The sequence below is a fragment of the Mus caroli genome, chromosome 10 (assembly GCF_900094665.2).
Source record: "Mus caroli chromosome 10, CAROLI_EIJ_v1.1, whole genome shotgun sequence".
In the NCBI taxonomy this organism is placed as follows: Eukaryota; Metazoa; Chordata; class Mammalia; order Rodentia; family Muridae; genus Mus; species Mus caroli.
This window is the reverse complement of record NC_034579.1, coordinates 68,219,929-68,235,185: the sequence shown is the minus strand read 5'-3', so window position 1 is coordinate 68,235,185 and position 15,257 is coordinate 68,219,929. Positions and strand designations below refer to the sequence as shown.

Here is a 15,257-nt window from a genome sequence, read left to right as displayed (position 1 = left end):
AGAGAGAGAGAGGAGAGGAGAGGAGAGGAGAGGAGAGGAGAGGAGAGGAGAGGAGAGGAGAGAGAATCTCCATGATTCAGAGGGAGAGGGATCAGATTTAAGAACTGCAGGAGAAAAAAAATCTCATCCAGCAATGTAGGTGGAAAGGGAGGGCAGGGGCTGCCCAGAAGGTAACAGGACAGGAAAGATAAAACAGATTTATCCAGAAATACTGAAGGGGAGTATGCACTAGCCACGGAGAAGTTTATAAGTGCCCAGCCATTGAGCTAGTCAAGGCATATAAAAAAATATGTGTGTGTGTGTGTGTGTGTGTGTCTTTCATTTGTGAATCCAGAGAGCTCATGGGTGGGTGGAGTGTGCACTCACCCTGCTAAAGGATCCAAAGTGAGTTAACTAATTCACTGCTACACAAATTGATAAAAGTTTCAGGAGACTTTGCACAACCCAACATTGACATTGGAGAGGGAGTGTCCCATTTATAGTGGTTATAGTAATTCTTAGGAATAAACTTAACCAAGGATGCAGATGCTCCCTCTATAATAAAGAATACAAGATACAGATAAGTTAGACACACACACACACACACACACACACACACACACACACACTATCTCTATTTTGCTATTTTAAGAAAAATGTTTTATCTAATGTATTCTTATTATAGAGGGTGATTTACATATTCAATTCTATTTTCCATTAAAATATTTATGGTATTATTCACAGAAATAGAAAAGACCATTTTAAATTCATATGGGAGCCTAATGGGCTTCAAAAAACCAGAGAAGTCTTCAAAGAACAAAGCTAGAGTTATCACAATACCTTGGTCTTATGAATCATGGCCCTAATGCGGAGTTGGAGCAACAGCTTTTCACAGGTTAAAACCTGTCATACAGAAGTGGACACTCACAGCCATTCATCGGACTGAGCACAGGGTCCCCAATGAAGGAGATAGAGAAAGGACCTAAGAAGCTGAAGGGTTTTGCAGCCCCACAGGAGGAGCAACAATATGAACCAACCAGTAACCCCAGAGCTCCCAAAGACTAAACCACCAACCAAAGAACACACATGGTGGGACTCATGGCTCCAGCTGCATATGCAGCAGAGGATGGCCTAGATGGACATCAATTGGAAGAGAGGCCCTTTGTCCTATGAAGGCTCTATGCCCCAGTGTGGGGGAATGCCAGAGCCAGGAAGCAAGAATGGGTGGGTTGGTGAGCAGGGGGCAGAGATAGTGGGAAGATGTTTTTCAGAGGGGAAACCAGGAAAGAGGATAACATTTGAAATGTAAATAAAGAAAATATCTAATAAAAAACAAAAAAATAAAAAATCCTGTCATTGAGATCTGTGGAAGATCATGGAGAATGCAGAAACAAACCCACACATATACAGCCAAGAGATTCTCTGTAGTACTGCCAATAAATGGTGCTTCAGGAAGGATTGTCTCTTCAATAAGTGGTACTGGAAACACCGAGTTTCAATACACAGAAGGATAGAATCTGACACAACCCCCCACAGGATCCCAGCATGGCTTAAAGACCTGGATGTAGCACTTGAGACTACATGGCTACTAGCCGAAAACACACAGCACGCTTCCCATGAAGTCTGTAATGGTAATAAATATGGATGACAACATTTAAAAAACACAAGTACAAAAGCAAAATCGGCAAATACGAATGCATCAACCTAAGGATCTTCTGCATAATCAGAGTCGGCCATGGGTGAGAGGCAGTGTAGCCGTCTATCCACATGCCAGAGGAGTAGCATGCAGATTGTGGACAGAAGTCAAACAACCACAAACGCTTCTGATTTGATTAAAATCGGACAAAGGATGTGACTAGACACTTCTCACAGCAGTAAACAGAAAATGTCACCTGGTATATGAACAGGGACTGACTCAGGAGTCACACGTCATAGTGTCCATGGTCAGGGTGCTCTGATTGTTACTACTCAGCGCAAAAATAAAAGCAAATTCTGGTAGTGAATTTTAGTGAAGGACGTTCACATGTCCTTCACTAAATCGCTATAATATATAATAATATATAATATATAATAATATATAATACAATATATAATATAATATATAATATCGCTATACATGTAAGGTAGCACTGCCTTTAAGAGGGCTGATGTGTAGAGTCCACAGACAACTGTGTAGGGGATGTGTTTGTGTCTGTTTGTACATGTGTGCATGAAATACGCAAATAGCTATGTGTAAGTATGTGCATTTCTGTGCTTGAGTGTATGCATGGTTGTGTTGCTTATGGTATGTTTGTTATTTTTGTGTTTCTCCTTCTCTCTCTCTCTCCATATATATTATATTATATATTACATATTATATATAAAACATATGTCTGTATATATGTACACACACATACACACATATATATTTATATAGGGTTAGTATATATACACACACACACACATATATATATGTATATATATGGTTAGCATGTATAGTGTGCTTATGTGTATATGTGTATAGGCATTTGTGTGTATTTACATGTGTGTTTATGTGTATGAATGTATGTGTTTGTATGTGTATTTCATGTGTGTGTTTGTGTAAATATCATCATATAATCATAGAAGCCAAAGCTTTTCAAATCGCTTAATCCATGGCTGACATAAGAAAATATAAAATGAATGTGAAACATCTTGTTAAAACAGGAAATAATAGTGTTCAGAGAATGGTGAGAGTGTGTTAAAGGATCACAGGTCCTCCTTGAACAGAGTCAGGAGACTAATCCCAAGGCTAAAGGACAACCACGGGGACATGATCCCTCACAGCCCCACACATGAAGCCCTACGTTCTATGGTAAATAGGCTGTGCATAAAAGGGAAGCATCCTGGGTGTATTTGAATCCTGCGTGAAGTAGATGAGGAGTGAGATCCTCTTTAGCCCACCCGTAGCCCCTGAAGATAAAGATGCAACGAGGGTCTTCTGGACCCTGACTTTGGTGATAATCTGACCTCACACCTCCCCAGCAGAAGAAATTAGAGAACCATCTGTCATATGACTTAAACTATCTGTACTTTTGAAGAGCTTGAGCTTTATCATTTGAGCATGTATTATGGTGTACTACATTAACACCAAATGCTAATAACCCTGTGTATAAAGTTGAAATGTATACTTCATATTAATATAAATCAATACACAAATAAATTCATGAGTGGGAGGTTTTCTTTGTAGCAGCAGATTGATGTAAAATGTACCATGTTAGCAAATTGCCACTTGGGAACAATAATGTTAGTTTATCCATACATTATCAGAAATGTTAAAAATAAATAGTTGAAATGATGAGGAAATTGTACACACACACACACACAGTTTTTCAAGTAGTTCAGAAAGGTTTTTAAATTTGCTTTTTATTGATGCATGTGTGTGTGTGTGTGTTTGTGTGTGTGTGTGTGTGTAAAATGCAGAGGCATGAAGAGGGCCTTTGATATCTTAGAGATGGAGTTATAGGCAGCTGCGAGCCACCCAATGTGGATGCTGGGTACTGGGCACAGTTCCTCTGCAAGAGCTGAGCTGTCTTTAATGAAGGAACAGCTTCAAGCATCCATAGTAAAGCTTGCTTGAATGAAATCAAGCAATCTCTCTGTCTCCCAGAGACAGCATCACTCCAGTTGTTCTTGCCAGAAAACAGTGACTCATGGACTCTCATTTTGAAGAACATGTATTAAATAACAGTCCTGCAATCTTGGGGAAAAAATGTTAGAGCCATAAAAGCTAAGGATGTTTCAGCTTGAGGAACCTAAAGAAATGGCAATTATGCCAGCATGGAGTCCTGGACTGTGGATATGTGCTAACAGGGTTCTCTGTTATCGTGGTACCTGGACTGCAGACCATGTCACTAGGGTTCTATTAGAGGACTCCTAAAAGCTGAAAGTACTCAATGGGCTATTAGACTGTAGGCGAGTGTCAAATTATTTCCTGATTTTAATGGTTGAGTTATAGCTCTGTTAAAAAAAATCTTTTCATGCGAATGGTAAGCTGTAGCTTTTGTTGATGAAGAGAGACATCATGCTGACAAATTATTCCCAAAAGATTTCTGGAGCAATCTTTTCTGAACTTTTCTATGTTGCTACAAAAGAAAAATATGATTAGAATATCCAATGAATGTTTATGGCATGGCAGAATGGTGTTTTTATGTTACACACGTGTCAACTGTATGCAAATATTCACATATATACCATAGATAATCACATATGGATGACTGTGGGGGAGGGGGGAATTTGGAAATAAAGAACTGAGTACATGTTGGGTTAGCTAGCCAGTGAGAGGAAAGAAGGAAATAGCAAAAATAAGAAGATTTAAAAAATCTATTTGATGAAATAAATAATGTGGAGGTGGTTAGGTTTGTGAATACATGACACACTTTTAAGTACAAAAGTTAAGAAAAAAAAGGGGGGTAGACAAAGTGTAAACTATGGGTCATTTACTATGCTGTGTTTGGTCCCTGGTTTTGCATTTTTCCATCCTGCCTTACACAGGCAGCTTTTGGGTCCAAATCACGCAACAGTGTTCAATCAGGGACAATCAAGTGTGGCAATCAAGTGTGCTAGTGCTTTCTAACCATTTGATTACCCAAATCAAAATAAACTACTTTTATTTTGGAGGAAGGGAGGGTCCAGCTCTATTGAAGAGCTGAGTCAATTTTTATTGCAAGATAATTCTGCTTCCTTCGCTGAGGTTTGTTTCCTTAAGCTGCAGCACTTAGAAAACAAAGAACTCTGCTCCTTCCTGTGAGTGGGTCACATGCTGTGCAGGTGGGTCACGTGTGTGTGTGTGTGTGTGTGTGTGTGTGTGTGTTTGTGTGTGTTGGGGGAAACAGAGGCAGAGATATTTGGCTTTATGATTTTTCAAACTATTGCATTTCTTTGGATCTATATTTTAAAAATATATTTGCAATAAGAACAAGAGGTGTGTAATTGAATTCTTAAGGTATCTTGAGTAAATCAAAATCTTCTCATGTAAATAATCTCTGATTTCTTTAAAACTTTAATTATTTTCTCAGCTACAATCATAGCCAATTAGCATGGGAACACCACAGGCTCATCTCCAGGTCAATGGGGCCCACGTGAACTTCACAGGAAAGCTGACTCCTGATCGCTGCTTGTTGAGTGTTTCTTGGGAAATACCGTTTTTGTTTCTTTCCATCTATTGAAATCTCAGGGAAATAATGCTATTTATGTCCTTAAGTTTTAATCAGCAAGATCTGGCAGTATAGGAAGCTGTAAACAGCTCAAGATGTTCAAACACACTCTGAGATTTATTTAAGACAGAAAACACAACACAGCAAGATTATTAAAGACGGGATTGGAGAGTTCCGCAGAAATCTCAGGCAGAAGAAGTTGCCTCTGTAAGTGTTCTACCTTCAACCCAGATTTCAAATTAGTTCTGCTTTTCAGTTAACTCTTAAAGGAGCAAAATGGTTTAAACTATGCTTAATAAAACAAACCCCAAACCAACTGAACAACAAAACTCCTTATGCCACCTACACTAGACAATATACATTCTTCTTTGAATCCCACAATAGTCTCCTGGCATAAAGCAGATGAGATCTCACACTCTCATTTACAAATATAAGACAGTCAAATCATTTGTGAAGATCAGAGTGCACAAAGATAGAACCAGCAGTGTCCCCAGAACACTGGGAAATGTCATGCCTTCAACCTATACAGACAAAACCTGTAAAACAAGGCATTTTACACACAACAAAGGTAAATTCAAAATGTCTTTTGTTCAAGTACCTAGAAGGTACAGTGTCCTTGCTGTATGCAAGCTTTCCAGGATCGCCTGTAATGTTTTGTTAAAGGTGAGATTGTGTTGGAACACAGGAATTCCCTCTGGGCCAGCCATGACCATCCCCATCACACAGCAGAAGCTGTAGTTACCTAGAGAAAGTAAGGTCTTGTAGTCACGGCAGCAAACAGGACAGAGCCACTAGAGAGCAGAAAGAGCACTGACTCATGGGATCTCACTTGGGATTTCAGCCATCCCTCCCTTCTACCCTTGCTGCATGTGATCTTGATGGAGGGGCTGGGATACTGTGGACTTCAGGCTCTCATCTGCCTCAAGTTATTCCACAGTGTATGGAACAGCAGCTTCAGGCTCCCTCTGGCGCCATGCAGATGTCAATGCTTTATGTGGATCAAAATACCTCCAAGGGATGGTCATTAAATTACCTTGTATGAGGTGATTATTATGGATTTTCCTCTCAGGAATGTCCTTAAAAATTAAGCCATAAGTAGGAGAGTTTTTTCCCTTAAGGCTGTGAAACATATACAATGATAGATATGTTTCACAAAAATCTTTATGCTAAATTCCATTTTCAAAAACAAAATTACAGGAGATTTGATCTATAAAAAATGTGACATTCAGGATATGGATTAGATTACTTTGCAAGTGGTGGAACATGCCTGTTTCAAATGTTTCCAAAAGGCATGGGGTGGGACATGTCTGTGTCAAGTGTTTCCAAAAGGCAGGGAACTAGTGTACGCTATTACCGGATGATTGAATTGTTAAAGCATGATCTTTTAAAAATTGTTCTGAAAAGTTTGAACTACTTTTGCTGGACTAGCTTCAAATGTAAATTTAAAAGAATAATTTTAAGACTGGTTTATATGTAGAGATACTTCTACATTTTTTTCTGGCTTTGCTTCATATAAAATAAATGTGTGTTTTGTTATTAGGATAGTAATGCTGTTACTTGACATTAATTTAGTGGCCACAGAGAACATAACGTGCTACCATTAATTCTATACAATGAGATATCTAAATATTTAAACTTGTATATTAGTATTTAAAAGGCTATCAATGTAATCCTAGTATCAATCACAAAGAGGTGGTATATTTTGAATCTCTATGTTCCTTGGATCAGAAGTTCAATTCTTTTCAATCATTCGTATATTTTAAAAAAAATATGACAGAAGAAAATATAAGATAAAACAAGAAACTATCACATCAAAGTTGGATAAGGCCAAGCAAGAGAAAAAAATCTAAGGTGAAGAAACGACACAAGAATAAGAGATCTATTTGTCCACACACTCAGGAATCCCTTCAAAAACCTAAACTGGAAGCCATAAGATATACGCAGAGGACATGGTGCAGGTATGTGCAGGTCTCCTACATGCTGCTTCAATCAGAGATTCAGTTATATCTATAACAGAAAATGTGTCTGGAAGTTTGTCATATAAGCAACAGGAATTTGTAACAGAGACAAAACAGTGAAGAATCATTGGAAATTTGTTCCTCTAGGGGCCAGAGTGAAGGCTCAGAGGTTGAAACTATTTACTGCTCTTGCAAAGGACCTGAGTTTAGTTCCCAGCCCCCCAGGAGGTGACTCACAAGGATCTGTAACTATAGTTCCAAGGGTCTGACTGTCTCCTGACTTCTGGAACATTGGCCTCTCCATGCTAATATGGTATACACACACACACACACACACACACACACACACACACACACAGTCAATCATCAAAGTTTTAAATAAGACATTTTATTCTCTGTGTGATTTTAAATATATTAACTTATAATGAACATAGAATGACCTCATCTGTAAACATGATTACATCACTCACCTGTCCCTCCCATGTCCCCTCATCCATCCCTTCCCATGCTACTCCAACTCTCACTCAAATTGGTAGCTTCTTTATTATTATTGTCATTACACACATACAAGCAAATACATAAATATATAAATCCTGCTAAGTCCATTTGGTGTAGCTTATGTGCACATAGTTTCAGGGCTGACCGTGTTTCATTTAATTTTTTTATATTCAAAGCCAATATACTTCCTAAGAATATTGATCTATTTAGTAAAATTTTAAATTCTCTACCATTAAATACAAAATTAATATTCTTTGCTGTTAACTTTGGCAGTAGCAGCATTGGGGCTCATTTAAATTCTGCTTCAACTAAAATCTTCATGATAACAGTCTGGCTGAGTGTAACCACACTTGCTTTTACACCAGGGACTCAAGCTACTTGTGAACATTGATGTCATTTTTTAATTGTAAATAAAATGTTTCAAAGTGTGCATTTTTTCCTAAGATCAAAATTTAATGAAGCAATATAAAACAGAACTGGATTTTCTGTGTCTAGACTATCAGGGAGTCTTTAAAAAGATGCCTCTGTTCCTAGTAACATGTACTAAGAGACTTAATTCTGACTCCTTAAGAAACTGAGTGTTGGTAGGGTCAATTTTAAGTATTTCAGAGTTAGTCAAGAACTACTTAGACAAGAGACAGCAGCTGGTAAGATCAACTGAAGGCTGTGGCACTGGGGAGAAACAGTGAAACTGAGTTATCTTTGGACCAACTAGTTTGGTTGCCTGGAAGTTAGGGCTACTGAGAAAATGGAAGTTCTGGGGTGACTTGAAAGGAGGCCTGAATAGCTCAGAGGGACCTGGGACCCAAGATGGCTCCCTCACCTGCTCCTGCAGTCAGAGCCCTCCCAGGCAGGTACCTCTCCTCTGGCAGGGAAGGTGCCTGGATGTCTGGAGCTGGAAATGGGGTCTGTCCCAGAAGCTGTGTTGCTTCTCTGAAACCCTATAGGTGGAACAACAATATGAACTAACCAGTACCCACAGAGCTCATGTCTCTAGCTGCATATGTAGCAGAAGATGGCCCAGTCAGCCATCATTGGGAAGAGAGGCCCCTTGGTATTGCAAACTTTATATGCCTCAGTACAGGGGAACGCTAGAGCCAAGAAGTGGGAGTGGGTGGGTAGGGGAGCAGGGTATGGGGAGGGTATAGGGAACTTTTGGGATAGCATTTGAAATGTAAATAAAGAAAATATCTAATAAAAAAAGAATCAAAGAATCAAAAAAAAAAAAAAGAAAAGAAAAAAAAAAGAAAGAAAGGAGGCCTGAGAATTTGTGAAGTGAAGACATTATTTAGTGAGTCTGATAAATGCAGCAGGGTCCTTCTTTTCCTTGGAAGGAGGAGAGTTTGTATCAAGTGCTCAGTCTAAAGTAAATTAATTCTGAGATTGTAACAGCACTATGGCAGCCATCCCATAACTCCTTTAAAGAATGGAGCAGCAAATTCCCTTGTGTGTTGGAAATGTTGCCCACTGAATGGCTTTAGCTGCCACTTCCTGCAGGAATTGGGTCTTTCAAAGGGAGATGCCTTGCTTAAGGTCAAGTTACCTCTTCCTGCATTCTCCTTTCTGTTTAATCCTTACAGCATGCAGGTACCACCTCAGCTCTGGCTTCAGTCTGCTAAGCAGATGCATCCCAGCATCTCCAAAAGTCTAATACTCGTGCATCTTGCTCTTTGTCCTCACAAAGATGTTTTCAAAAAAAACCCTCCTCCCAAGGATCAGGAGAGATGCTTAATTGCTAAGAGCAATGGCTGCTCTTCCAGAGGATTAGGTTCAAATCTTAGCACCCACGTGGTAGCTTACAACCATCTATAACTCTAGTTCCAGTGACCTGAAAACCTTTCCTAGTCTCCATGGGTACCAGCATGCACTTGATGCATGGAAAAACATGCAAGTAAACACTCACACACGTAACATGTATGTGGGTGCATGTGTGTGTGCATGTTTGTGTATGTGTATTTAAACTCCATTCTACCCAAGAATGAAAAAATTTTCTATGAATCTCAGTTAATTTTCTCAAGAAGCAGCCAACTAATATTATGAAACAGCCTGCTCTCCTTTTGCTCCATCCTTCTCTATCTCCCCTCTATCCTATCTATCTATCTATCTATCTATCTATCTATCTATCTATCTATCTATCTATCTATCATCTATCTTTGTCATCTATCGTTTATCTTCATCTGTCATCTATCTATCTTCATTATTTACCATTTATCTGTCTATTTATCATCTTACATGGATTATCTCTCTTTTATCTATCTATTATTTTCCTACCATATGTCCAGTTTTACATAAACTATAATTTATGCCTGGAATTAGTCAATTAATATTAGCATCTCACTATTTCAGCCATGTCTTCTACACTCCTGACATTATTCTTTTGAGAGAAAGCTAATAATGAGAGAGCCATTCCAAATCTGAAACTTAGTGATAATGGGGGTAACACAAAGAAAATTTCCACACAGAAACTGAAAATAAAGGAGAGTCAATGAAGCTACCCCCTCCATACATATAGGAGAAGCAGGGCAGCCTGCCAACTGGGATAAATGGCATCTGTCACTTATGGGGAAATGGCATCTTCAAGCCTATCTTCAGTTCTCATCAGGAGAATAGCACAGGAAGGAACTTGAATACTTAGAGGAAATATTTGATCATGAAAGAAAAACTATTAGAGAAAAGCACCGAGCACAATTCTGTCAATTTTCTGGTGCGAACCTGCATGCAGCGCAATGTTGATGAATCACAACCCCACTGTGTCATCTTCAGGACAAAAGCACAACCTATTGTATAAGAAATATTTATCAAACAAAACGGAAGACAAGGAAAGAGGAGAGCAGGAGCCTTAAACTTCTAGAGCATTTCAAATGCCAGGAAAACAAAACAAAACAAAACAAAACAAATTAGCACCTCTGCCGGGCCCTGAGCTGTGGAGAGGCATGTGTAGGACAGCTTGCATTTAATTCAAACCATTATGGGAAAGAATTAGTTCTATAGTGAGGTCAAGGCAGCAGGACATTTCTCTTCAAGACTAAAAATAAAACTGCCTCCAGGCATGTGGGTTAAATTCCACAGCATTTTGAAACAATTATCAAAGACATTAAATATGGATAAAGATGGATGGAAAACACACTGCAAACCCACATAACAATTCTGGAGGGAAGAAAGTCCTACCCCAGGTTAACCATGATCTGCGAGAGGGAGAGAAACAGATGTTTAAGGCTGGTTTTCCTCTCTGGAATGCCATCCCTACAGCAATCTTCAAATTAGTATTCACACAAAGAGGAAACCACAGCTTTCCAAACACCCTTTGGAAGAATGAGAGGGGCCATTCTTTTTTATTATTTAATATTTTTTAATTATATATTTTATTTATTTACATTTCAAATATTATACTCTTTCCTGGTTTCTCCTCCAAAAACCCCCATCCCATCCCCCTCCCCCTGCTTCTGTGAGGGTGTTCCACCCACACCCCCAACCCCCCTTCCCTGTCCTGGTGTTCCCCTACACCAGGGCATCAAGCCTTCACAGGACCAATGGTCTTTCCTCCCACTGATATCAAACAAGGCTATCCTTTGCTATATATGCAGCTAGAGCCATGGGTTGCTCCATGTGTACTCTTTGGTTGGTGGTTTAGTCCTTGGGCGCTCTGGTGGGTCCGGTTGGTTGATATTGTTGTTCTTCCTATGGGGTTGCAAACCCCTTCAGCTCCTTCAGACCTTTCTTTAACTCCTCCATTGAGAAAACCCTGTGCTCAGTCCAATGGTTGGCTGTGAGCATCTCCTCTATATTTGTCAGGCTCTAGCAGAGCCTCTCAGGAGACAGCTATATCAGGCTCCTGTCAGCAAGCACTTGTTGGTATCCACAATAGTGTCTTTGGTGACTTTATATAGGATGGATCTCCAGGTGGAACAGTCTCTGGATGGCCTTTCCTTCAGTCTCTGCTCCACACTTTGTGTCTGTATTTGCTCCAGTATTTTGTTCCTGAAAGGGGATTCTTAACAGCGGGTGACCCGCCCCCTCCCCCAGAGCTCCCAGGGACTAAATCATCAACCAAAGAGTACACAAGGAGGAACTCAAGGCTTCAGCCACATATGTAGCAGAGGATGTCCTTGTGGGACATCAATGAGAGGAGAAGCCCTTGGCCTAGTGAAGGTTCAATGCCCCAGTGCAGGGGAATGCCTGGCCAGGGAAGCTGGAGTGAGTAGGTTAGTGAGCAGGGGGAGGGGGGATGGGATAGGGGGATTTTTGGAGGGGAAATGAGGAAAAGGGATAAAATTTGAAATGTAAATAAGGAAAATATTCAATAAGAAAGAAAGAAAGAAAGAAAGAAAGAAAGAAAGAAAGAAAGAAAGAAAGAAAGGAAGGAAGAAAGAAGAAAGGAAGGAAGAAAGAAAGAAAGAGCAGGTGTGTGATTGGAATTGAGGATCACTAAAGTCCTTAGATTTGAGGCATGGTGCTGAAGCGGGTCCCTCAGCATCCAGGACTTTATCCTTTCTTTTCATGTTGGTTGGCATCTAGATGAGAAGAAAAGATAAGAGCTGCAGGCACCACAGTGCCTCTTACCCATCCTCTTATCGCAAGACTTTGGAGGAGTAATTTGATGGATGCTTTTCAACTTAGAGGTCGTGAGTTTAAACTGTGTCTCAGTGGATTACAAACAAAAGAGTGGCAGTCTATGAGCAACCCTTGATGGTGACACCCTTGCTCCTTCTTGTCCATTCTGCTACCACGATTGTGCTCTTTCTTTTGCTTCTCCCAGAGACACAAAGGGGAATAGAACTGTCATCACAAGTATCCCCCCCTCACCCCCAGCCTTTGTGCCAAAGAAATGTGAGAAATGAGAAAGGCAAACTGGATTCATCTTGAATGCCCAGATAGTGTTATTCTCCCACAATACGGTTCTCAGATCGTTATGAGGTTTATTGACATAGAAACCAGGCTGCCTTATAAGCAAATGTTATGGCTTATCTTCTATAAGGCATTTTGCAAAGGGAAACAGAGTTAGTGAGGATTTAATTGTAAACCATGGATAATTTCATAAGATATAGTGTGATTTTTATTTCTTTTTGTTTTGGTAAATCATTCCTCATATATGTAAATTCTTCACTATTTTTATTTTAATGAATTAGTATTAATATTTTATTTTCTCCTATACCATTATAATGATATGGTTAGCTATTTTGTCTAAATGAATAGATGCTATATTTTCCTTAATGGCCTATTAGAATTCCTGATATTTTGTTATCACAGATACTTCTACTTGCTTGTAATTTTGTTGCCCATACATTCTATTAATAATTAAATAATAAAAAGGAAAACATCAAGTCACCTAGAGAAAAGCAGTAAAATAAATATTAAAGGGAAACTCCAGAATGGCTTGGGAATGCCCACAAATTTCTGGAATTTGGCCACACATAGAGTGGCCCTGCCATTGTGACGTCGGAGGTCAGAGGGTATAAGGACTTAGGACTGTGTCCTGTGTTACTGCAGTCAAGGGTAAAAGTTGAGGCTGGAGTTGTCCTTAACATGTTACTTTAATAAATGCCTCTTAGTGTCATGTCCAGGTTCCTGAGTATGTATATCAGAAACTACCTTTTCCAAACAATACCCAGAAACATGAAGTCTGTCCTAGGAATGGTAATGTGGTATCTTATGATTAATTTTTGATCTTAGGGGGCATTAAAATTGTTAGGTAGGTATATATTATGACATTTTCAACACAACATACAAACACACACATACATATACACAGAGAGATACACTAACTTAGATAAAATACATTCACACATATATACCCATACAGACACATGTTGATACATATACACCTACACACATTGACACATAAACATAGACACATACACACATGACATGTGCACACACATGTACATACACTAGCTCAGACACACAAACACACCACACACACACGAATACACTTTGTTCATACTGATACCCTTCACTAAACAGCACCTTCTACTTTCATGACATATATAGACTGAGATGGAAGAATATATACTTATAGCTATAAGAACATATATTTATATGTATATGAAAGAAAAGATGATGTTTTATTTTTCTTTCTTTTCTTGAGCCCCCCTTCTTTACACCACTTACTCCTCCCACAGTTCTTCCCCTGATATCACATATTATTGCTTAAACCAGAGACAATTATCGACAGCATATGTGAAACAAACTGAAGCCACACATCCAGTCAATGGTAAACCTGAAGTCATTTTGAATGCTTTGGTCAGTGACATGTAAATACTGAAAACCAAGCTATTCATTTATAAGAACCTCTTATGCCAGGAACCTTGTGCTGGGAATAGAAATAGCATCTCAAAGAATCCTTTTCATGTCAATGAGTACATTGAAACACCGCCATTCTAACATATCTGTGGCTACTGGGAAAAGGACGTTTGCATCAGACCCTGAGTGCTACCATTTATCATTTACCGGAGTCTAAGATCATTTCTGGTACAGCAGAGCAGCAAAAATAATCCCAGACCAGAGAAGAAAGGAAAATGATCAGCTGTAATCTTTGGTTGCAAAGCATAAAAATATTCATGCTCGTGCTTAAAATTCCTTCATTTTCTCCCATGTTTATTGTAACTAATCCTGCCAGCCTGTTAGGTTTTCAACCGTGCGATCTATGGAATAGATCAGCTGTGGAAGTCTCCTCTCCACATGCCACTAGCCTCTGTCCCTTTCTTCCCAGATGGAAATGATGCTCATTGGAACATAAACAGATATAAAAGGGCTTCCACCCTGCACTGTGTAACCTCATGAGCCATTGCCTGTGGCCTTTTAGCATATTACAAACACAGACACACAGATCCATATCCCAGGCACACCTGTAGATTTAATAAAATAGCACCGATCCTCATGGCTTCGCTGACTTCCAGACTGTACATCAGCTGCGGGAAGCGGGGAGGGCTCTGGTTGTTGGGAGGTAGCACCTCGATGTACACTGTGCAGATGGAGTGCCTACACAGAGAGAAGAGAGATAGGTGTTTAATGATGCACACTATTCTGAAAGTTAGAATGCATTTTTTAAATTTATTTGTTTGCCGGGTTTACGGGACAAGGAAAATTCAGCTTTTATAGGAAGCAGTAAAATCGTGAACGAACAAAACAGTAAAAGTTACTACCAAAATATAATGCCTTTGTGAATTAGCTTAGTAACAGAAAAAAAATTGCCTCTAGTACCTGTTTCTACAACTTAGATTAATAATATTAAGAAGTAGAGGCTACAAAGGACAGCTAAGAAATTAACTTGCCTCAACTGATAGTCCTATTTGTCTTTAACAGCAAAGAAAAGCAAGCAAGCAAACAAACAAACAAAATCTTTCTGTAAACACCTGGTAGTAAAACTTGCCTTTCAGGCTCTCTTCCAATTAAACCTGGTAAATTAGTACTTATTAATTCAACATATAGCCACACATATGAATATACATATGTGCATATAAATGCATGCATACAGGTACACACACACCCATGTGCATATATACACAGACACACATATGGTACAGACATACATAAAACACACACATATGATATATATATATATACATATATATGTATACACATACATATATACATATGTAGATTGCAGATGTACACATACATACTCTATATATGTAAATACACACTCACA

The 15,257-nt window shown here is 39.1% G+C and overlaps 1 protein-coding gene across 11 annotated transcripts in view; it reads right to left on the bottom strand.

Moving 5' to 3' along the window:
- Positions 1–15,257, bottom strand: part of Pcdh15 (protocadherin related 15) — a 1,443,104-nt gene that overhangs the window by 256,127 nt on the left and 1,171,720 nt on the right. For 10 of the 11 annotated variants that reach the window (XM_029482520.1, XM_021175219.2, XM_021175220.2 and 7 more), the window contains one exon: positions 14,455–14,587. The exons of the other annotated variant lie outside the window; for it this stretch is intronic. In XM_029482520.1, coding sequence (XP_029338380.1) covers positions 14,455–14,587 — 133 coding nt within the window. The remainder of the gene's footprint in view (positions 1–14,454; positions 14,588–15,257) is intronic. 11 annotated transcript variants of the gene reach the window in all.